Here is a 22292-nt window from a genome sequence, read left to right as displayed (position 1 = left end):
TTTTGCTTCTGTTGTGTTATATTTCTGCTATTGTTAAGTGCCACATGTTTATTGAAAAGCACTCAAAATGGAAGTAAATTGTTATGATTACTAGTATTAATTAGCCTGGCTAATTTACCAGATGTTTGATTGAACTACTAGCTGGATATTGTCATTTTTAATCATTTTCAGTTCCAAAAAAGATTAATAGCGTCAGAAATTAGCATGTACACTGTACCATTTCTAGGTTTTAGAAACCCTTTGATTTATGCCTCTGGAGTTTAGCTCATTTTAGGAAACAAAGATTGATTGCCTGATACAGCCCTCACCCGCGTAAATAATCTGATAGGAGCTGTTGATACAAAAACAGAGAAGCAACAATTTAATTAAGTTCAAGAAAGACTGAACATTCCAAGAGGCAGTACACCAACAACTAGGTATTTTTAAAACCAGGAACTGTGTGCAGGAACAGCCTGTAAAGGTCTAATCAAGCACTTACTGCCTTTCAATTACAGGGTTTATCCTAAATAATTAGGACATGGGTCTTTCAGAAATAGCAATATGAACTGTCACTCCAAAACAAATCTTCTCTTTAAATGAACGTCTACTATTTTTCTAAAAGGATGTATCTATTCTTTGAATTCACATGAAATCCTGAAAAATTACACTGCTGATTTTCTTTTTATTTTCATACAACTCACTTAGTCAGTGATGTATATATTTTAGATATAAAAAATTTATAAAACTGTAAAACCTGTTAGCAATCAGGGAGTAAATCCTCTTACACTGAAATAGAAAAAAGTCAATCATGACACAATAGTGACTGATTGCGATACACAGAAAGAAAGTGAATTCATATACAATATCTCCTGTTAAAAGCAGTCTGTGTTTGAACGTTGGGGAAGGTCAAGTCCTTGGCTCCCATAAGATTAAAAATGTTGTATTAGTGATAAACTAGGACTGGCATGTAATCTGTCTTTTGTTGCCATGTATAAAGACATTGGTTTGTGTGTTTATTTTTACTATAATAATATGTTTATCAACAAGAAAGTATTTAAATTGTCATGAAGAAAAAGAATGTGTTTTGATAGCTTGGACCCCTCTGTTAAGATAGACACAAATACTGCAATCTCCTGTCCGAGACTCCACATCCAAAAGAACTGTGATAATAACTGCCTAAATATTTTAACTTTCAGTACACAACTAACTAAAAATCGTTATTATATATGGAAAACATTTCCTTTTCCTTCTGTATTGATTTTAACTTTGTTTAATTAGTTCCCTACAAGAGAGTACATTGAGATGTTTTTGGTTAAAAGTGTTTTCTATCTTAGCCCACATCTTAGACAATACGAAATTCAGCTAGTCAAAACATTAACAATCACACAGAAATGAACGAGGAGTGTCCTAGATTCAGCACACTTTAATATAAACGCGATGATCCTTTTTCTCAAAAAACACTGATGAACATGTTCACTTGATTTGGTTTCAGACTAATATTATTTCTTGAGTGTTTGGTTAACTGTAGAAAAAAAGTGCAGGACAATAGCAAGTAAGGAAAGATAAGAAAAGATCCACTGAATCAATCAAAATAGAAAAGTTATCGATTAAATTTCAATATGATTTATATACTGTAACATTTAATATTTTTTTGTAAATTTTAACATACAAATTATTTTTCTGAGTTTGTATGTTTTATTATTGTCATTATTGTGTAATGCCATGTCAATGAATTTATTCCAGACCGAACAGAGTGAAGAATGGGGGACTGGACATTCCTGGGCAGACTGCTGGATAAAGTCCAATCCCATTCCACTGTGGTTGGGAAGATTTGGCTGACTGTCCTGTTTGTCTTCAGGATTCTGGTGCTGGGAGCTGGAGCAGAAAAGGTCTGGGGTGACGAGCAGTCAGATTTCTTGTGCAACACACAGCAGCCTGGGTGTGAGAATGTGTGCTACGATAAGGCCTTCCCAATCTCCCACATTCGCTTCTGGGTTCTGCAGATCATCTTTGTGTCCACCCCGACCCTAGTGTACCTAGGACACGTCTTGCATGTTATCCACAAGGAAGAGAAGCTGAGGCAACGCACGCTGAAAGAAGAACAAGATGAGTCTGACAACCTGCTAGAGAAGAAAACCAGTAAATTACCAAAATATACAAATACGAAGGGGAAAGTCAAAATCAGAGGGAGTTTGCTGAATAGTTATCTTGCAAACACTATTGCTAAGATATTGCTTGAAGTGGCTTTCATTGTGGGCCAGTATTACCTCTATGGTTTCATGCTGGAACCTCTGTTTGTATGTAACAGCTTTCCCTGCCCACATCAAGTAGACTGTTTCATGTCGCGCCCCACAGAGAAAACCATTTTTATTTTGTTTATGCTTCTGGTTGCAGTCATCTCTTTGGCTCTGAACCTTATTGAAATCTTCTATTTTTGCGGCAAACAGCTTTATAACTGCACACAGAAAAAGCAGAAGACCTACACGGCTACTGCAGCTTCTCCGTGTGCAGATGATGGCAATTTGAAAAAGAAGGATGATGGATTCCCGAACTGGGTGAACCTGGAGGCTGAACTACATGGGAAGAAACTTGGGAATGGTTACACTAAGAGCTCTGATGCAGAGGAGGAGAGTACTTTGATTAAAGAACTGGGGTCAGCCCTGCAAAACGAGGGCAGCTCTCCCTGTGTTCAGTCCAGCTCTGTATGTGCCTTGAAAAATGTAGAGAGAAGAGTAACATTTATGTAGAAAATGTATTAGGACTGTTTTTTACATTTCAAATTTCTAAAAATAGTCCTCTCGGGTTGTTTTTCAATGCCATGTATTAATGGTACTTATTGCAAAATCTGTAAGTTATAGAGTGTAAATTGTGTGTGTAACAATGTATGTGGCTCGTAAGAGTATTTATCTGTTCAAACAAAGAAACAGATAAGTTGTTGTTGATCTTTTTCTAAGAGCTTCTGTTTTCCCACTGCAGATTAAAAGGGGCCAATAGAAAACAGCAAAGACTTGTACTCGATACAATCAAGGTCCCACTGCTTTCCCTTCGGCCTTATTTCCTTCCATATGCTAAGTGCTTGTTCTGCGTTTGACACCAAAACTTTTGTGTTCCTTCTTAAGAGTGGTTGCTCTTTCAATGTATTGTGAATGATATTCTTGCCCTGTAATTATCAAATCTTATCCAAGCTGCATAAGAAAGGAATGAGACAGAGAGTGATATGGCTTTTTTTTTAAATTAAACTACTTGTAAAAGCAAACATTGGGTGCATGTGTAATCAGATGGTTACTCACACTGTATGAAAGTGTTTTTGCATGTAACATAATGCATGTAAAAACTTTGTACTTGAAGAGTTTGAACCAGTTCTGCACTTACTGCTGCTTCATTTTTTGTGTTACACTCATCAAGTTTAAATCAATGTAAGCAGTCCTTCTGTGTTATGTGTCAATGCAGATTTGGTCCAAATCTGGAGCAGTATAAATTAAAACCTCATATTATTTATATTAATTATTAATAATACACCTGTTCATAATCCCCTAACCATCCATCCATTTCTATCCCCTCTGTCCAATGCAGGGTCACTGGGGAGCCAGAGCTTCTCCCAGCGAGTGCTGCTGCAAGGTAGGGTCCATCCCAGGGCACACTGGGACTCAGACACACACCAGGGCCCATTTTCCCCAAAGCCATTTAACCTCCCACTGTTTCCATGAACTGTGGGAGGCAGCCAGAGCTCCCAGAGGGGAAGCACATGAAGTATTCCAGGTCTGGAATTGAACCCTTAGCTCCTGCTTTGCAAGGGAGCAGTGCTAACCACTGCACCACCATGCTGCCTTGCTCAGCACTTTTTTTTAAATAAAAGCATTCTTTTATTAAATCCTATTCAACCTTTATACTGTTTATTACATACGTTACATATTTTTCATTGTGTCCTGCAACAGATCTCTCTTGATGGTAGCGTAGCTGGGGGATCTGCACTTAGACCCAACCCAAACTGCAGGAGATTAACCACCCCACCGATCTAGTGGAGCCCCCCGATCTAACACTCCCTTGACTTCCCTTCAGTCGCCCTTCCACTACGCCTTTGACCCCCCGTCAAAGTTCCCACAGCAGGGGGAGCTCCTCACCTGGTCGATTCTGTCTGGCTGGCTCTGCTCCTGACCCACCTTCTTCCTTACCGGTGAGCCGACACGTAAACCACTGAGGCTGCAGCTTAATAAGAAGCATCTTAACTTCACTGCACCAGAATATATATGGTAACCTTTTGTATACATATCCCTCGAGGATGTCGCCCTGACGTCTTCACTGTCCTGGGTCATCCAGACAAGGTGAATGCTTGTGCACGTAGCTGGTGTGCCAAGGTGCAGACAGTTTCCCTGATTTCCTCCTGAGAATGCAGGGAAGGTATCCCTGAGCCTTTCACAACGCCACCCTCCAGCAGTTCAACGCCATTTCCATAGTCCTGACTCATCCGCTCTGCTACACACACCCCCTCCCGGCTCAAACCAGCAGTTTTTTTCTTGGTTCAGTCTCATCCAGGTCAGAGGGGCAAGTTCAACCACCAGTGAAAATTCACGGCCCAGCAGATAATATAGCCAGACACTTCTACATGCTACAACCACATGCTGTGTCTGCATTCCCTTGGTAGGAGCCTGTGGCTGAGAAACAAGACTTCAGAGTCCCAGACCTGGGAAAGTACTGTATTGCACTGAGACCCATGCAAAATAAAGAAGGCTTTTGAGAAGCCAGGACCTTGACACAATGCAAACTGCAAAAGAATTCTCAGCCTCCTGGTTCCAATCGTGCCGCATTAGGGGCAGTGAACTTTGTGAGATCGGCGAGTGGGGCGGCCCTCACAGCAAACCTGGGAATAAAACACCGATAATACCCTACCAGACCCAGAAGCACTTCGCCCAGTTTTTAACCGCAACCACTTTATCAATAAGGGGTTGGACCTGACCCCCTCCCACCATACACCCCAAGATTCTAATTTGCCTAAAAGTCATGCAACAGGGTTTAATTTTTCACCCCAGCATCTTCTAAACAGTCTACAGCAGCCTGGCAGGGCTGTAAATGGGACTCCCAGTTGTCACTGAATTATCACAGGAGCCAAGTCAGACTCCCGTGGAGTGTGGTGTCTAAACCCCATGTGCGATGGTATAATCTGGGAAAAGGCTGGAAACGGACATCAGGGAAAGACACATGGGGGTTTATTAGGGGAAAAGAGAAGAAAGGAAACAATGTGGAGCCTTTTTTGGGTCCACAGCCGAAACGCTGTTTCCTTTCTTCTCTTTTCAGCATGGAATAAACTTTTACTTATTCCTTTGTAGATTACGCCTGCTGACGCAGCGACTGTACCTACTTGAACTACTTGAATTATTTCATTTTTCCTGGCTTCAGGCACTCTATACGGTATTGACCATATTACAATGCCTGGTGGGGTTATTATCTCATGCTCTTCATGCTGGGTTCTTCCAGACATACTGTACCTCTGAACCTATTTGGATTTCGGCTTAAGAACTGCTTCATGTCCTGGTACTTAGTGCCCGTGAGTTCAGAAGTGATCTGCACCTGGTTCACAGTTTGCTCCTTGCAAACACACAGAGAAACCTGTGTGACCCCCGTTTGAGTAACCAGGAGTGTCTGTTCCCATTCCTACCATCATTTCAAGAGGTTGATGTGGTAAATTTGTTATTTCTTTTGTTTATCAGGTTGGTATTGTTAGAAATCCCTGATGGAGAGATACGAGCATCCTGTGCAGACGCAGGAGTGGGTAGTTGACAAGGCAGGCGAACAATCCAATACGACAGGTGAGTCCGTGGTCCAAAGGAAAAGGGTGTTTCAGTAACCAGGAAGTGCAATAGAAGCGAACAATCCGAAGCAAGAGGCAAGGTCATGGTCAAAAGGAGTAAGGTAGGTCGTAATCTGGGGAGAACACAGGAGGCAAACAGTCCGAGACGAGAGGCGAGGTCCAAAGTCGAAAAGACAGAACGGGAGTGCAGAATCCAGAATAAACGAGGTATGGGAAAAACGCCAGGTAGAGCTCTCAAGGAGTAGACTCAATACCGAGCAACGGGAAGCAGGTTAGGATGGTATAAATAGCACTGCGTGCCACACGGTAGAGCGTGTGCAGGTGTGTTAACTCGTGCGGCGGCACTTGTTAATAATAACCCGCTGCTGGTGCTGATTAGTTCGCTTAAGAGTTGGTCTCCGCTGGCTGGGGGTCATGACAGGTATACACCAACCCTACCCGTTCCACCACCTCATATGGCCCCTGCCTTGGAATACAATTTGCTCACACTAGACAGGAGCAGAACTAACACTTACACTTACACTAACACTTACCCCTATTAACACCTGAAGAAGGCTCCACAGCCGAAATGTTGTGTTTCTTTTCTTCTCTTTACAGCATGGAATAAACCTTTACTTGTTCCCTTGCACCTCTATTAACTTCTCTCTCCACAACCTTTTGATCATAATCAGACTTTGGAGTGTCCTGTGCTTTCTTGACATGCTCCTGAACGATAGTCTTGATCTTATTGACATGTTCTTGCAGCTGTATTACATATTCCAGGATACTCCTTCTGGAGTTTCCCAGAGTTTCTGAGCAATGTCAATTATCCCGCTAGGGTGTTTTTTCCAAATGAGAAAACCCAGTGGCAGCTTGTAGAACTTCTCGTGTTGCGGACATTAGAAAATGGAGGATCAGGCCCAGCCTTTTCTCCCGAGTAACTGCCTCTCTTAGCATCCCTTTTAAGGTGCAATGAAATCACTCCACTAACCCATTGGTCTGCGGGTGATATACCGAGGTGCACAAATGATTAAAGCACAGGGGTGAAGCAACATCTTGCATTAATGTAGACATAAACAGTGGTGTCCTGGTCCTTCAGGATTTCCTTGGGAATCCCAACCCGGGAGAAGAGCTCTACAAGTTCCTTGGCAATGGTTTTATTTTAAAAAAAAATATTTTTTTATGGACACCTCCTGTTAGCAAGAGGCATAATCAACCACAACTAGAATACTGTATGTCCAGTCCTATGGCAAATTTATCCAATGGACTGACTAAGAACACGCAACGCGCTCTAAAGGGGGTGTATAATTTTGTCATTCTTTGGTACCACATTATGTATATAATATACATGTATATAATAACTCATCGCGGGTGGTAAAGGACTCGTCCTTCTAGCCCAGTTCCCGTAGTTTCAAGCGACTGAACCAAGGGTCAGACCCCAGCTCCAGAGCCCAGAGCCACAGCGCAGCAGCGCAGCAGTCCTCAACACCTCACCACCCTGCCAGCCGAGAGCTGCAGACTTTACACCATCTTTATACCATCTGTTTAGAAAAGGAAGGGTAATTCATAATCTTTTATCTTAATCTGGAGATTATCTGAGGGGTGCAGGTAGAATCACTTCCATTTTATATCCATCGTTTATAAACTGAAATGCTAATACATATATAATATAAGATGAAATGGCAAAGAATATGTACAAATTTGGCAAGAGAAAAATCTCAAGATCCACAGATGGTCCTTTCTTTAATGATGCAAACTTACATAACAGAAACTATTGCACAATAAAAACATGTTTAGGTTAAAAAAAGATTGCGCAGTGTTAAATCCAATATTTTAGTCACATCCACATTTAGTCACAATCTGGCATATTTGGTAGACAAAAATATTTTACTTAATTGATAATAAAATATTTGTATTAATTTGATCACTCTCAGTGCTTGATGCAGTGTAAGATACTGTAACTATCTACTAGATAAGGAGTTATTGTGTTTACTACAAGTACCTTAATCTGTCCCTGACAGTGTCTACAGTATATAATTTTTATGTTTAATACATTTTCACACCAATTATTTTACAGTTTTCTATTTCTATTAATTATTGAACAGCTGGATGCCTACAGTATATAGCCCACATGTTTCAGTTCAAAATGGTGACTTGTTTACTCTATTACTGGATTTTACTACAAAACTCTCCGCCTCCGGACCGTTTTCCGTTCCCATCCTGCACGTACTGTACATCCAAGTAGGGAAATAATTTGAACCAAAACTGATGCTGTCTGACTTTTATTGTGTAGATTTAGCCCTACGCGAGAGTCGCGAAATAAGTTGAAACCAGACTCACAACTTGACTTGACTTTATCGTCTAGGAAAAACATTTTGGGAGTTTCTTTCCAGATTCAGAGGCGTTGATCTTACAGCACTTTCCATTTCATCAGGTAAGAAGTTCGAGAAATATACAGTATGTTAATGTTATATCGTTTCTAAACTCCTACGTGGTTATTGTAGGGAAGCCTGTTTTTTATGCGACTTTATGTCTCATAATTGCGACATAAAAACTCAGAAATACGACTTGAAAACTCGGAACTGCGACTTAAAACTCAGAATTCCGACTTTATATCTCGCAATTGCGACTTTTTTAATCTCACATTTGCGACTTCGAAATAGCCCACATTTCATTGCCTGTCCTTTAGTGATTGTAATGGGCTCGGGTTCTAGCGCTTGTGCCCTCGCCGCTCTCACCCTAGTTCGTGCCTCACTGCATTGGCTCGAACCCGGGTCTTGCCAGCTGCGCTAAAGAAGACTTTCTTTTTTTAAGTTAAAAAGGAATTGTACCAAAATTGTTTTGGATAGCTTTCCAAAATGTTATTGTTAAAAAATGTAAAGGTAAATGTTAAATTTAAAGATTTTGATATTTTATATTTAGATCCGATTTGGATAAAGGATATTGTAATGAATTCGGGTTCCGTGAGGACGAACACAGAGACGCAGATTGCACTGGTCAGCGGCCTTCCTAAACCCCGCCCTGACCACTTCCACTCCTGTCCTGCCCCTCACCGCGTACCCCAGCCGGGCGCTCTCCGGGCGCTCTTCGGCCGCTCCCCGGGGCAAATGCGCTACAATATGTTCTTATTATTAATCTGTTAAATATGTTGGCGGAACACTTCATCCACAAAAGTAAATGGTCTAATGGTGCTCCCTCTATTAATGCTTTTAAAGTAAAATTCCTTTTTTACTTAAATTCTTTTAGAAATTCAAAGAATCAAAAGGCAAGACATACAATGGAAGTATGTAAAAAGTATAATTTTAAGCTTGTATAATTGTGAATTCCTCTGGATGTGAAGTGTCTATTTCTCTGTCTTTTTCATATGCTGTCTCCGTTTTTGTATTTCTGGTGTTTAAATAAAAAAACTTTTTTTAAAAGCCCACCGTCCACTATTCCATCTGGGTACTATGGAAGCCTGGGATTCCATAAAAATTAGTGTAATTAATTTGATTTGTATCAGGGCACTTGACAAGACAAGTTTTCAGGCCTTATAGATTCTGTACGATTTATGAATATAGTGTAACTGAACAGCCGACGTACAGGTTGTACGATCTGGTTGCAGTGTGGTGACAGCACCACCCTCCCCTGCGCGTAACTGGGATGCTGGCCGCTGTGGCTAAAGAAGGTCTTTAGCTCAGCTGGCAGGACCCGGGTTCAAGCCAATGCAGTGAGGCACGAACTAGGGTGGGAGCGGCGAGGGCACAAGCCCTAGAACCCGAATCCGTTGCAATAACAAAAGGACAGACAATGAAATGTGGGCTATTTCGAAGTCGCAAATGTGAGATATAAAATCGCAATTCTGAGTTTCTAAGTCGCAATTACGAGATGCCATAGCGCGTTTTCTTCTTACTCGCTGGCGGAAACGGGCTTCCATAGCATTGTTTGCAAAGTCCCAGTCCCACAAATGTTTGACGTTCAGCTGGAAGGTGCTTCTTTAAGACCATTTCACTAAAGGGCCATTTCAGTAGTTGGGTTCGACCCTAATAAATGCGAGAGAGAGACGGATGTGCGGTGTCTCTCGGGTTGTTGCAGCGTGTGGACTGTGTGGCAGAGAGATGCATTACGGGAAGTCCCGGGTGCGAGACTTAGTGTATACAAGGAGGCTATCTGAAGTGTGTGAGATTAAGACCTGACCTCCAGTTTTTCTACTAAAAGTTTTTATATATATATATTTCCATTGCCAGAGCAATCGAGAATTTGGATTGGTTCTATTGCCTAAACAAAAACACACAACTTAAATTGTAAATTGTAAGAATAAATTGTAAATTGTAAGAATAAAGGGAACCTTGTAAAAGGCAGTGCTCGTCATTTTAAAGTGTTTTTCCGTGTCTCTAGATATTTCACCATCAATAATCGGTATTCGTGCTGTTTGTCAATAGACGTCGTGAGGTGCAATTTTGTAACACAGATTTGAACATTATGCGGTACTTTGCACTGGTACGTTTTGTGATTAAGCACTGCATTTAGTAAGACTGCGTTTTGGAAAAAAAGATTAAAGTAAAAAAAAATGTTATTTTCCATTTTAAAATAACGGAAGGATATTGAATATTATTGTATTGATGTACACATATTTTGCATTTTAAACGGGGATTTGTGAAACACATTTAGAACATTAATTTTTAATGAGCTCCAAACGGGAGTATTTTCTATTACAAAAAATAACCTAAAACCTCCTATTATTGTCCTAGGTGACCTTTTTATTTTAATCAGAAGTTCATAACAAGTCAAGTGATGAAAGTCTTCTTCTTTGGATTGAAAGAATCCTGATTTACATTTCTGGTCTAGCATGAATAAAGCATAGTATTAAAAAATAAATTAATTTTGTTGTAGTGTGCTATTAGATATTATTATGTAATTAAATGAAAGTTTTGTTTTTCAATTTTAAGAACTGTGGGAAGAATGGAGGGCTGGAAATTCCTGTTCAGATGCTTGGATAAGGCACATTCCCATTCCACTGTGATCTGGAAGATTTGGCTGACTGTCCTGTTTGTCTTCAGGATTCTGCTGCTGGGAACTGTAGGAGAGAAGGTCTGGGGTGATGAGCAGGCCTTCTTCACCTGCGACACTCAACATACTGGATGTCAGAATGCGTGTTATGATAAGGCCTTCCCGATCTCGCTCATTCACTTCTGGGTTTTTCAGCTCATTCTTGTGTCCACCCCGACCTTAGTGTACCTGGGACACGTCTTGCATGTTATCCACAAGGAAGAGAAGCTGAGGCAACGCATGCTGAAAGAAGAACAAGATGAGTCTGACAATCTGCTAGAGAAGAAAACCAGTAAATTACCAAAATACACAGATACGAAGGGGAAAGTCAAAATCAGAGAGCGTTTGCTGAGTGCTTATATGGCACATATTATTGCTAAGATATTGCTTGAAGTGACTTTCATTGTGGTCCAGTATTACCTCTATGGGTTCATGCTGTATTTAGGGTTTTTATGTGCTAGATCCCCCTGCCCACATCGAGTAGAATGTTTCATGTCACGCCCCACTGAGAAAACCATTTTTAGTCTGTTTATGCTTGTAGTTGCAGTTGTGTCTTTGGTCCTAAACCTTATTGAAATCCTGTATGTTTGTGGTAAACAAATCTGTAACTGCACACGGAAGAAGAGTAAAAACTGCACGACTAGTCCAGCTGTTCCACTTACAGATGTGGACAATTTCGGGAATGAGGATCATGAATTGTAGAAATGGTGAACTTAGAGGCTGAACTGCATGGGAGGAAACTTGAGAATGGTTACACTAAAAGCACTGATGCAGAGGAAGAGAGTACTTTGATTAAAAAACTGGGGTCAGCCCTGCAAAACGAGGGCAGCTCTCCCTGTGTTCAGCTCAGCTCTATACCTTGGAAAATCTAGAAAGACACTAACATTTATGACAGTAGAAAATATAGTAGTGCTAGTGGCTATATTACCAATTTCTAAATATACTCCTGTCAGTTTTATTCTATGCCATATACATGTATTTACTGGTATTATTGCAACATCAGTAAGATGTACAGTAAAAGTGTAACTTGTGCTTGTCATGCTGTTTGTGGCTCCAAGTACCTGTTTAATCAAACTAGATACAATCTAAGTTATATTGCTTTCCTTTCAGCATTTTGTACTTCAGTATGCTAAGTTTTAGTTTTGGGTTTCGCACTGTAGTGTTCCTTCTTAAAAGTGGTTGTTATATCATATATTATGAATGCTACTGTTTTGTGTCTTTTCATTGTAATAAACATTTGTTTAACCAAGTGTGCCTGGTTATTGGAACCCCCCATTTGTAACAATACAATATTAATATCATTTCTTGACACCTTTTTGTGTGATTTAAGTTTTTTGTGTGTAACTGAAATTGCATGTACAGTATGCAGCAACATTTAAGCAAGCCGGTGTGGTGGCTCAGGGGTTATTACTGTACCCGTCAGTAGTCGGGCCCAGGTTAAATTCTTGACCTGGGTGTACCCCTGTACCCTGCCTTACCCTCCTTGCTTGCCAGGACAGGCTCCCTGGACTGAACCTGAACTGGAAGTTGTAGTTAGAAAATAGGCAGATGTGCATTTAAATATTGTAGCGTTTACAGGTTCTTTTCAGAACAAAGGACCAGTGGAGACGCGATTAACAAACCAAGCGCTAGCTTTATTCATTAACTACCACACAAAACCAAACACAGGATATACACGCACATGAGGAGACTGACGGAACACGTACACATCTTTAGGGTGGTAATTACTTAACAACACGCTATACTTTTATAAGACTACACAGGGCACTAGAACTACTAGGACATTATTTACACAGGTAGGGTCAGCCGCTGGTCATCGTGCTGACCCTCAGACTCTCCCCGGCTACCACTCCCAGCATGCCCAGCGGTACTACGAGTGCCTAGGGGCGCTTGCTCCTCACCACCAGGCGAGGGCTTTACACTGCCCCCACCTGAAGCGTCTGGCGTCTCGCCGACGTCGAACACCCCCCTCAGGCTGTACTCGTACTCGGCTAACTGCTGTGGAACCCTGCGTGAGCCACCGCTGCGCCGCGGTGACGGCTGGCGACCCACGGACGCCCCACTATCGGCCGGCTCCAGCCCCGGCTGCTCCTCTAGAGCCTCCCCACACGGCTCCTCCTCCCGGGCCTGGTAGGGGGCCAGGCGGTCTCGGTGCAGGACCACCACTCTCCCCCATGTTCGCAACCGGACACGGTAGCAGACCACGCCCACCACCCCGAGTACCTCAGCTGGCCCCTCCCACGACGGCGCCAGCTTAGGGCTGAGGCCTTTGCGGCGGCGCGAGTTGTACACCCAAACCGAGTCCCCGGGCTGGAAGGCAGGCCCCCTGCAGCGCAGGTCGTAGTGCCGGACCCCCGTCTGAGTCAGGTGGGTCCGTGCAAAGCTGTGCACCCGCCGCATCCGCTGCCGCAGGTCCCACTCGTAGTCCGGTCCAGCCGGCGGTGCCGACCCGTCTCTGGGTGGCGGGCCGAAGACCAGGTCCACTGGGGTTCGCATTTCCCGGCCCAGCATGAGCGAAGCCGGGGTGCACCCGGTGGATTCCTGGACCGCGGTCCTATACGCCCAGAGCACAAGGGGGAGGTGGCGGTCCCAGTCCCGTTGGTGCCGGGACACCAGGGTGGCCAGCTGGGTGGCGAGCGTCCGATTAAACTGCTCCACCAACCCGTCGCTCTGGGAATGCAGCGGTGTGGTCCGCGTCTTAGTGATCCCCAGGCGCTGGCACACTCTGGCGAAGACCTGGGACTCGAAGTTACGCCCCTGGTCACTGTGTAACTCCTCCGGCACCCCCAGCCTGGCAAACATTCCCTCCAGCAGTGCATCGGCCACCGTGGGGGCACTCTGGTCCGGGAGGGCGTAGGCCTCCGGCCACTTCGTAAAATAGTCCATGGCCACCAAGACGTAGCGGTTCCCGGCCTCGGTGCGCGGAAACGGGCCTAAAACGTCCACCCCCACCCACTCCATAGGAGCCCCCACCTGGTGTTGTTGGAGGGGGGCCCGAGAGCGCTCTGGGGGGCCCTTCTGCGCCACACACACCGCACACATTCGGCAATACCGCTCCACGTCCCGGTGGCAAAGACCCCAATAAAAATGGCCTCGGAGATGCTGCAGGGTTTTTTTACCGCCGAAGTGCCCCACGCCCGGCTGGCCGTGCACTGCTCGGAGCACCGCACTGCAGAGCGACCGTGGCACCACCAGCTGCCACCGTACCTCGCCACTGGAGGGTACCCGCCACCCCCGCCGCAGCACCCCGTCCTTTACCTCCAAGGCCTCCCACAGGGCGCAGAGGGCCTTGACGGACTTTGGGTGCGGGGCGAGCTCCTCTCGCGTAGGCCGCACTCCTGCTGCCCTCCAGCGGAGCACCGGCCCCACGTCAGGATCAGCTGCCTGACGCTGCGCCAGGTCTGACAGGCCCACCCCCAGTGGCCCCTCCCGGGCCGTGGCCGCGGTGCTCGCCTCCGCCACGGTGCGGACAGCCTCCTCACGCTGCTCCCGCTGGGCGCAGTGGTGGCAGTCCGCGGCCTTGCAGGGGCGCCGCGAGAGAGCGTCGGCATTGAGATGGCGAGACTCCGCACGGTGCACGACAGTGAAGTCGTACTCCTGCAGAATCTCTATCCATCGCGCCATCTGCCCCTCCGGCTCCTTAAAGTGGAGCAGACAGGTGAGGGACGCATGGTCGGTCCTCAGCCGGAACCGGGTCCCGAACAGGTACGGCCTGAAGTGGTGGACCGCCGCCATCACCGCCAGCAGCTCGCGACGGGTCACGCAGTAGTTCCGTTCAGCCCTAGTCAAAGCCCGACTATAGTAGGCCACTACGCGCTCCCCATCAGGCACCTTCCCCTGCAAATGAACTCGCTGCATCACCTGCAAATACATATCTAACAACACGCTCATTCAGGGCCCCTCAGGTCAATTCCAGATCACCCAGACAACATCCTGTACCCACAGCAATCTCATTTTCTCTTGCAAAAAATCCCCAGCTATCTACGTTGAGGAAACCAGAAGGTTACTAGGAGACTGCTTCAGAGAACATGTTAGGGCTGTGAAGATTCAAGATTTCTCCAAGCCCATAGTTTCTCATTTCACCTCAGACAGTGAAATGACAGGATCTCTCTGTCTCTGTTCTCAAAGAAGGGTTTCTCAACTCCCACAGCAGAAAGACAACAGAAACTAGGTTCACACCTTCCCCCCTCTCTCAATCACAGACCTATTTTCGTGTAATCTCCTCTATTCTCATGCAGGTTTTGACTTCACACCTTTCTCCACCCCTCTCCACTTTGCACTTCCTGAGTGGCCTCTCTGCCTCTCCCCTCTCCCTCCTCCTCCACTTTTCCAGCTTTTGCTCTCCTGTGCTATTTAATCTTCGCTGTCTGCTCTGTTTTTCTCACACCTGAAGAAGGCTTCACAGCTGAAATGTTGCATTTCCTCTCTTCTCTTTTCAGCATGGAATAAACCTATTACTTGTTCCTTTGCAGACTACGCATACTGACGCAGGTACCCACCTAAAACTACTCAGCCTATCCTCAGAGACAGGATAGAAGGGCCATTAAAGACATTTCATTGACAGTAACTACTCCTGCATGCTGTAATGTTGTGCATTTGATAAATAAACTTTGATTGATTAAACTGGTAAAGCATGCAAGAAACAGCCACTTCAGGAGGAGTACAAAATATCCTTTTGTAAAAGTTCAGTTTTAACATACTGGGCAAATACACCTTAAAATTGTCCATATTCACCATGTACCAATCTGTTGATAGTAAATATAGTAACAGCATGATAACACATACAATAAATATAAACCATGTTAAAATTCAAGAAAGAAGGGATGTCCAAGCAAAGGCTTGTCCATGCCATTTGTTTGGTTTGAAATTAAGATCTATTTCTAATATAATGGATGAAACAAGTAGAGTTCTGATATTAATCAATAAAAAAGGATTTTGAATTTAGAGAACAAATTATTAAAAAATTTAAGACACACAGATTAGAGGTCTCACTTGAAATACTGAGTGATCCCTCTAGTGGTAAAATGAGGTTCAACACCTCACATTTTTTCTACTCCGGATTAGAATGTAAACTAATAAAACAGCAGCTGTCATTCTTTATTGGCAATTGGTAAACAAGTTTGTGTCTGTTCTCTGGTCTCTGGGTCCCGGATGTCACATGTTATCCCAGCTCATCCCACAGATGTTCAATGGAGCTCATGTCTGGGAAGTAGAGCGTCTACTGTCACATTATTAGTTCACAAGACAGACACTGTAAAAGCTTGCACACAATACTGGATATGTTAGGACATTGCTTATTTCTTTCCCTAGCAAAATGGTAAACCTAAAAAAGCAATTAAAACAATATTTTGTACCATGCCTACGAAAGGAAGAACTATATTATGCTTGTTGTCAAATGAACAGGGAAAACAATAGTAGATCAGAAATCAAAATATGAAATCTGTGAAAGTTACACATTTTCACAAATACAGAGCATTTTGTCAGGATCTCCAAGATCCAAGATCTTCAAGGTCTGAAGATGGCAGTAGACATTTCTGAAGGCAGAATATTTAAATTTCAGTTTTGAATTGGCCAGCCAGAACCCTGGCAGACAAGACTTTGTAATGTCTTTGTTTGAGGCTAATAGCTCAAGCAATAAACCAAAGCTGGAATTCAGGGTGACAGGAAGGAGAAGTACCAGTGAAGAGCTCCACCGGACTAGGAAAGCAAAGTCTGATCCGTCGCCCAACCCTCTCTTACTCACAGAGACAGACCTACTTGCACTCCAGAAGATGGATGAGCTCTGAAGCCCAGTTCACACTGCACCTCACACCGTAGAAACCTCAAGGACCAGGTGATCCCCATTCCCCGCTATTCAGAATATGAGCTAGAACCTCACAGCAAGCTTCCTTAATTTGCACACTTCCTAAGGGAATAGATAATTCTCTTTTGTTTTAGGATTGGGTTCTATGCTAGATAGCAAAACCTTAAAATCTTTTTATTTCATATTTTACAGTAATTGAATGCCATGCACCTCGAGATAAAACGTAAGTTTTCTAACATTTAATAATTCTTTTTCTCAGCAACTCACTTTCTCATTTTCAGGCCCTTTCTCAAATCTTTCCGTAAGTCATTTATTGGTATTTATTGTTATTTATAATTAACTCATACATATTGTAGTATTTTTGGGTTTGGCGAGGACGGACACAGTGACTCAGACACTCGTTGAGTATTTTTCAGCACAGCCAGCACAGCACTCCCGCGCCCGCGCGCCAGCAGAAAGAGAGACAGAGTGAGAGTGAAAGAGAGAACGAGCGAGCGCCAGAGAGAACGAGAGAGAGAGAGCAACACACTGGGGTCTATTCGGGTAGCTACACAGGGTTAGGGTGGCAATTTGGTACAAGTATAACAGGGAATCCAGGCGATCTCACCAACTGTATGCCCATTTCGCAGTGGGTCAGCTGCACTGGCCAGCGGCTTTCCTCGTCCCCACCCTGACCACTACTACTCCCGTCCTGCCCCTCGCCGCATACCCCAGCCAGGCGAATGAGCTACACTGCCCCCAACTGAGATGTCTGGTGTCCTGCCACTGTCGAATAGCTGGCCTACATCCAGCACACAATCCTGCAGCCTCTGTGGCACCCGGTGAGTGCGCCCACTGTGTCGAGGTGGAGTCTGGCGGTCCGCCCCCTCAGCCCCCCCAGCCCGGTGAAAACACTCCTCACGGTGGCGAACCGAATGCCAAATCCACCGGGGTGCACAGTTCCCGGCCCAGCATGAGCGAGGCCAGGGTGCACCCGGTGGACTCCTGCACAGTCCCGCTGGTGCCGCAAGACCAGGGTGGCCAGTTGAGTGGAGAGTGTCCAGTTAAAACGCTCCACCAACCTGTTGCTCTGGGGATGCAGTATGGTGGTCCACGTTTTCTCAATCCCCAGGCGCTGGCACACCCCTGCGATAACACCCGAGACTCGAAATTGTGCCCCTGGTCGCTGTGGAGCTCCTCCGGCACCCCCAGCCTGACAAACATTCCCTCCAGCAGGGCGTTGGCTAAGGACGCACTCTGATCCGGGAGGGCATAGGCCTCAGGCCACTTTGTAAAGTAGTCCACCTCCACCAGGACGTAGCAGCTGCTCGCCTCGGTGCGCGGAAACGGGCCCAGCATGTCCACCCCCACCCGCTCAATGGGCGCCCCCACCTGATGTTGTTGGAGGGGCACCCATGAGCGCCCAAAAGGACCCTTCTGGGCCACGCAGACCGCACACGTCCAGCAGAACTGCTCCAAGTCCCGGTGAAAGAGACCTCAATAGAAGTGGCCCTGGAGTCACTGCATGGTTTTCGCGGAGCCGAAGTGCCCCATGCCCAGCTGGCCATGCACCGCTTGGAGAACCGCCCTGCGAAGTGACTGCGGCACCACCAGCTGCCATCTGACCTCGCTGCTGGAGCGTACATACAGTACCACCCTCAGCGCAGCATGCTGTCCCTCACCAGCAAGGCCTCCCACAGTATGCAGAGCACCTTCATGGATTTAGGGTGAGGGCCGCCGCCCTTCAGCGGAGCACCGGACGGATGTCGGGGTCTGCCTCCTGCTGCTGCGCCAGTTTCGCCAAGCCCACAGCAACTCCCTCTGGGTGACGCAATAATTTCTCTTGGCCATATTGAGCGCCCTGCTAAAGTATGCGACGACCCTTTCCCCGTCTGGCCCCTCCTGTACTAGCACTGTGCCCACCCCCGTATCACTGGCGTCTGTATCCAGCACGTAGGGCAGCTTCGGATCTGGGAAGGCCAGGACGGGGGCCCCCACCAGTGCCTCCCGCAGCCCCCGGAAGGCCGCCTCACAGTCCGCGTCCCACACAAAACGCCCCCCCTTCTCCTGAGGTGGTGCAGCGGGGCAGCGCATCTGGCGAAGTCCTGGACAAACCTCCGGTAATAAGACACCAACCCCAGGAAACTGCGGAGCTCCTCCACAGCGCCAGTTGCGCACCGCGTCGACCTTCCCCGCCCGGGTAGCCCGCGGTCGTTACATTGGTGTTACTAGTGGGATGGAGCAGACAGAGGCCCTGAGCGGTGCGGTGAGAGAACCCTAGCCGAGACGGAGAGCCTGCCCAGATGGAGAGGAGCCCGCGGAGCAACCTGCTTTGCGTGTGCAGCCTGGAGGGACGGTTTGGGGTCGGCGGGAAGCTCGACTCTTCAGGTGGGGGCAATGTAGCGCCACACGGGGCGCTTTAGCCATGCGCACGCAAGGCTGGCTGAGAACAGCGCCTGGTGGTGGGGCTACAGGACTGTATATAGTGGGACGGAGGCTGGGAGATGGTTCTGAAGTATGAAGTCATCCTCACTAAACCAAGTTAAGGCTTGCAAATTTAAAAAAAAAAGACTCAAGCATTTAATACTGCTTTTATGGGCAAAATGTAATGACTTCATTAGACATGCAATCGTACAACCTCTAAATTACAGTTTGTTGCAGATTGTCTATTGGGTGTAAAGATGATGATGATCATAATAATGATAATTCCTTACACTTACACTCCACTCAAAGTGTTTTACAGGTAATGGGGATCCCCTCCACCACCAGTGTGCAGCCCCACCTGGATGATGCGCCAGTCCGCTCCCCACACACCAGCTCTCAGTGGGGAGGAGAGCAGAGTAATGAAGCCAATATATAGATGGGGATAATTAGGCGGCCATGATTGATAAGGGTCAATGGGAAATTTGTCCAAGATGCCAGGGTAACACCCCTACTCTTTTTGAGAAATGCCCTGGGATTTTTAATGACCACAGAGAGTCAGGACCTCAGTTTTATGTCTCATCCGAAGGACGGATGAGACGTCCTTCCCTTTTTACAGTGTAGTGTCCCCGTTATTATACTGGGACATTAGGACCCACAGAGACTGTAGGGTGAGCAACCCCTGCTGGACCCATTAACACCACTTCCAGCAGCAACCTCAGCTTTCCCAGGAGTCTCCCCTCCAAGTACTGACCAAGCTCACACCTGCTGAGCTTCAGTGGGCTGCCTGTTGTGTGTTACAGGGTGATGTGGCTGCTGGCTCCATATGGCTGTGTGTCTCTGCTTCGTGGTGGTCATGTTATTGTGATATGGTTTGTGAATTGCACTGATCAATCAAGTGGTTGCCACATTCCTACTAAAGAGTTTATGTTTTGCCTCAGAGACATCCAAAAATAAAATTAAATGTACTTTTTTTGGTTTTGTTTTGTATTATGTACAAGTTTCTTCTTCCTTCAGTTTACATTCAGAAAATTGGGAAAATCTTTACATTTTCTTTATGCAGCAGCAGTAACAGACTGTTTTAGAGAACTGAAATGCAACTTTGCAAAACAGAACAAAAACGAATGCAGACAATATCGAATGCATGATTGTCAAAATGACATATTGCTTGGCTGAGGAATGATAACTACATCTATATGGAGATAATATTTACAATTGAGACGGGACATTTCAGTCTGTCTATCTCCTTTGGTTTGTAGTAGCTAAGTGATCAAAGGCCCTAAACCAGTAATTTCTTGAAAGTAATTACATGATCTGTAATTCCCGGAGCATGTTCTATAAGCAATTTTCCTGAATTGTTTAAACTAGTGTTACCACAAACCTTCACTGCTAATATGTATTCATTGATAATTGTCACTGACTGTTCTCTACCTCTGGAAAGACAGAATTACAGATGATACAGTCACAATAACTGTTACTGTCCCTTGAACCTTTCTCCTAAAAGATACTTTGAAACTAACCTTCCATTACCGTAAGGGCAATGATGGGTGTATTTCAGGCTAGCATGATGAATGATTTAAACCTCTATATCAATGCAGTGGTGTCGGCCTGGATGGGATATGTTTAATATTTTTTCATTTTAAAAAGAAAAACAAATTAAAAAAAAATGTTTATATCATTAAGATTGTAGCGCCATGCGCTTTAGCCATGCGCACACAAGGCGGGCTGAGAACAGCGCCTGGGGGTGGGGCTATAGGACTCTATATATAGCAGAAGCTGGGAGACAGTCTCTTCCCTTCATGTGTGTGTGTCAGTGAAGGTGCAGCGCTGTAACCCCTGTCCCTGTGTGTGTACCTTTCCCCGGTTTGAGTAAATAAATGTGTTGTTTAACCCCATTCCCTGAGTCCCATGCCTGCTCCATTCCATACCGAAACCCGCTGTCGTTGCAACACCAATAAGTCAAGGCAGTCCTTAATGGCATCCATAGAGATCAGGCTCACCTCCGTCTTGAATTCAGGTTGTTTACATGATTGTGTTTTCAGAGGACACAGTCCTTTAGTGTTGGTGTGATGATTATTACTAGATCATAAGACCTGTCTTAAAAATATAATTTTACTGAAATTATATTAGGGCTAGTGGTACAATTTCCACTTTCTAAATATGTTCCTCTCAATTTATTCAAAGAGAAACATGAAATATGTTTACATGTTCTTATTGAAAAATCTGTAAAACATAAGCTAAAGTATAACCATTACTTTGTGGCTCCAGGTATTTAACTGTTTAAACAAAGATGCAGATAAACTCCTATTAATCATTGTCCAAGAGCTTCTGTTTTTTAACTGCTGAGTAAAAAACACCATATACAGTAGAAACTTATTTTTCCAAAGTGATTTTGAGCTCCATTTCCCTGATAATACAGTATATGTGTTTTAAGCTCAGACCCACCTACATCTTAAGAGCAGGAATAAATTAAAGAAGATGTTTTATATCTGTGTGAGGAAAGCAAGAAGGAGCTGTAGGATTGTTTTCCTAGAACACGCTGTGGAGTTGTGTGAAACATGACCCCAGCTCTGTAGGGGCTGTCATCAGGTCCCTACCCAGCTCACGTCTGGCCTACATGTTTTCTGTGTTTTATTTTTGTGTTGGCTTGGCAGAAACACTGTGGTGTTTCTTATTAAAACTGGTTGCAGTTTCTTTCTTCAGAGCAGTCAGATTTACAATATTGAAAAAAATGTTCTGTTACGTATCAAGAGTTATGTTGCATTTACACTTGAAGATTCAGTAGGGATCCAGTTTTTCACTAACTGCACTTTTCCATGTAAACATGGAAAAAAACAGTTTAGGCCCATATCTGGAGTTGTTTAAAAGTATAATCCATATTATTTTTCTTTGGAAATTAAATGAATTAATGTCAGATAAAAACAATGAATGTCTGAAGTTCCTAAGACGAGAATTAAGGCAAAATGCAGGAGCCATTAAAAATCAAATCTGAAACTTTTAAAGTGAAAGACAATTTATGTTTTTTTTATCAGATTATTCACAGGGTAATCTTCATTTTAGATCCTTTATTTACAAACAGGAAAATGTCATGCTCAATACCGATAGCCACAATCTATACAGTATGTGTATCACAGAATGTGATAACTTTGTCAATAGAAAACACTGATTATCAACAAAGCTGAATACATTCCCTTTACTTTGATGATTTAAACTGTTGGTATGAGATAAAATTGACTGTAGATGTTAAAATAAAATAGAGACAAAATTAAACAATTTTTTTAGGTGACAAGAAATCTG

At 44.6% G+C, this 22292-nt stretch overlaps 1 protein-coding gene and 1 pseudogene across 2 annotated transcripts; both read left to right on the top strand.

Moving 5' to 3' along the window:
* The first annotated feature begins 1739 nt into the window (after window positions 1–1739).
* LOC148840325 (gap junction Cx32.7 protein-like) lies at window positions 1740–4134 on the top strand. The gene is made up of 3 exons (XM_088937149.1): window positions 1740–2681; window positions 3553–3597; window positions 4039–4134. The coding sequence occupies exons 1-3, from the start codon at window positions 1740–1742 to the stop codon at window positions 4132–4134; spliced, it is 1083 nt and encodes a 360-aa protein (XP_088793275.1).
* A 3993-nt stretch (window positions 4135–8127) lies between these two features.
* On the top strand, window positions 8128–11973 carry LOC148840324 (gap junction Cx32.7 protein pseudogene; annotated as a pseudogene). Its single transcript, XR_016094669.1, has 2 exons — window positions 8128–8198; window positions 10693–11973. The product of XR_016094669.1 is annotated as a gap junction Cx32.7 protein pseudogene (transcript).
* Window positions 11974–22292: the final 10319 nt, after the last annotated feature.

Source organism: Atractosteus spatula, chromosome 2, assembly GCF_055471065.1.
Source record: "Atractosteus spatula isolate fAtrSpa1 chromosome 2, fAtrSpa1.hap1, whole genome shotgun sequence".
NCBI classification, from domain to species: Eukaryota; Metazoa; Chordata; class Actinopteri; order Semionotiformes; family Lepisosteidae; genus Atractosteus; species Atractosteus spatula.
This window is presented reverse-complemented; position numbering and strand designations above follow the sequence as displayed.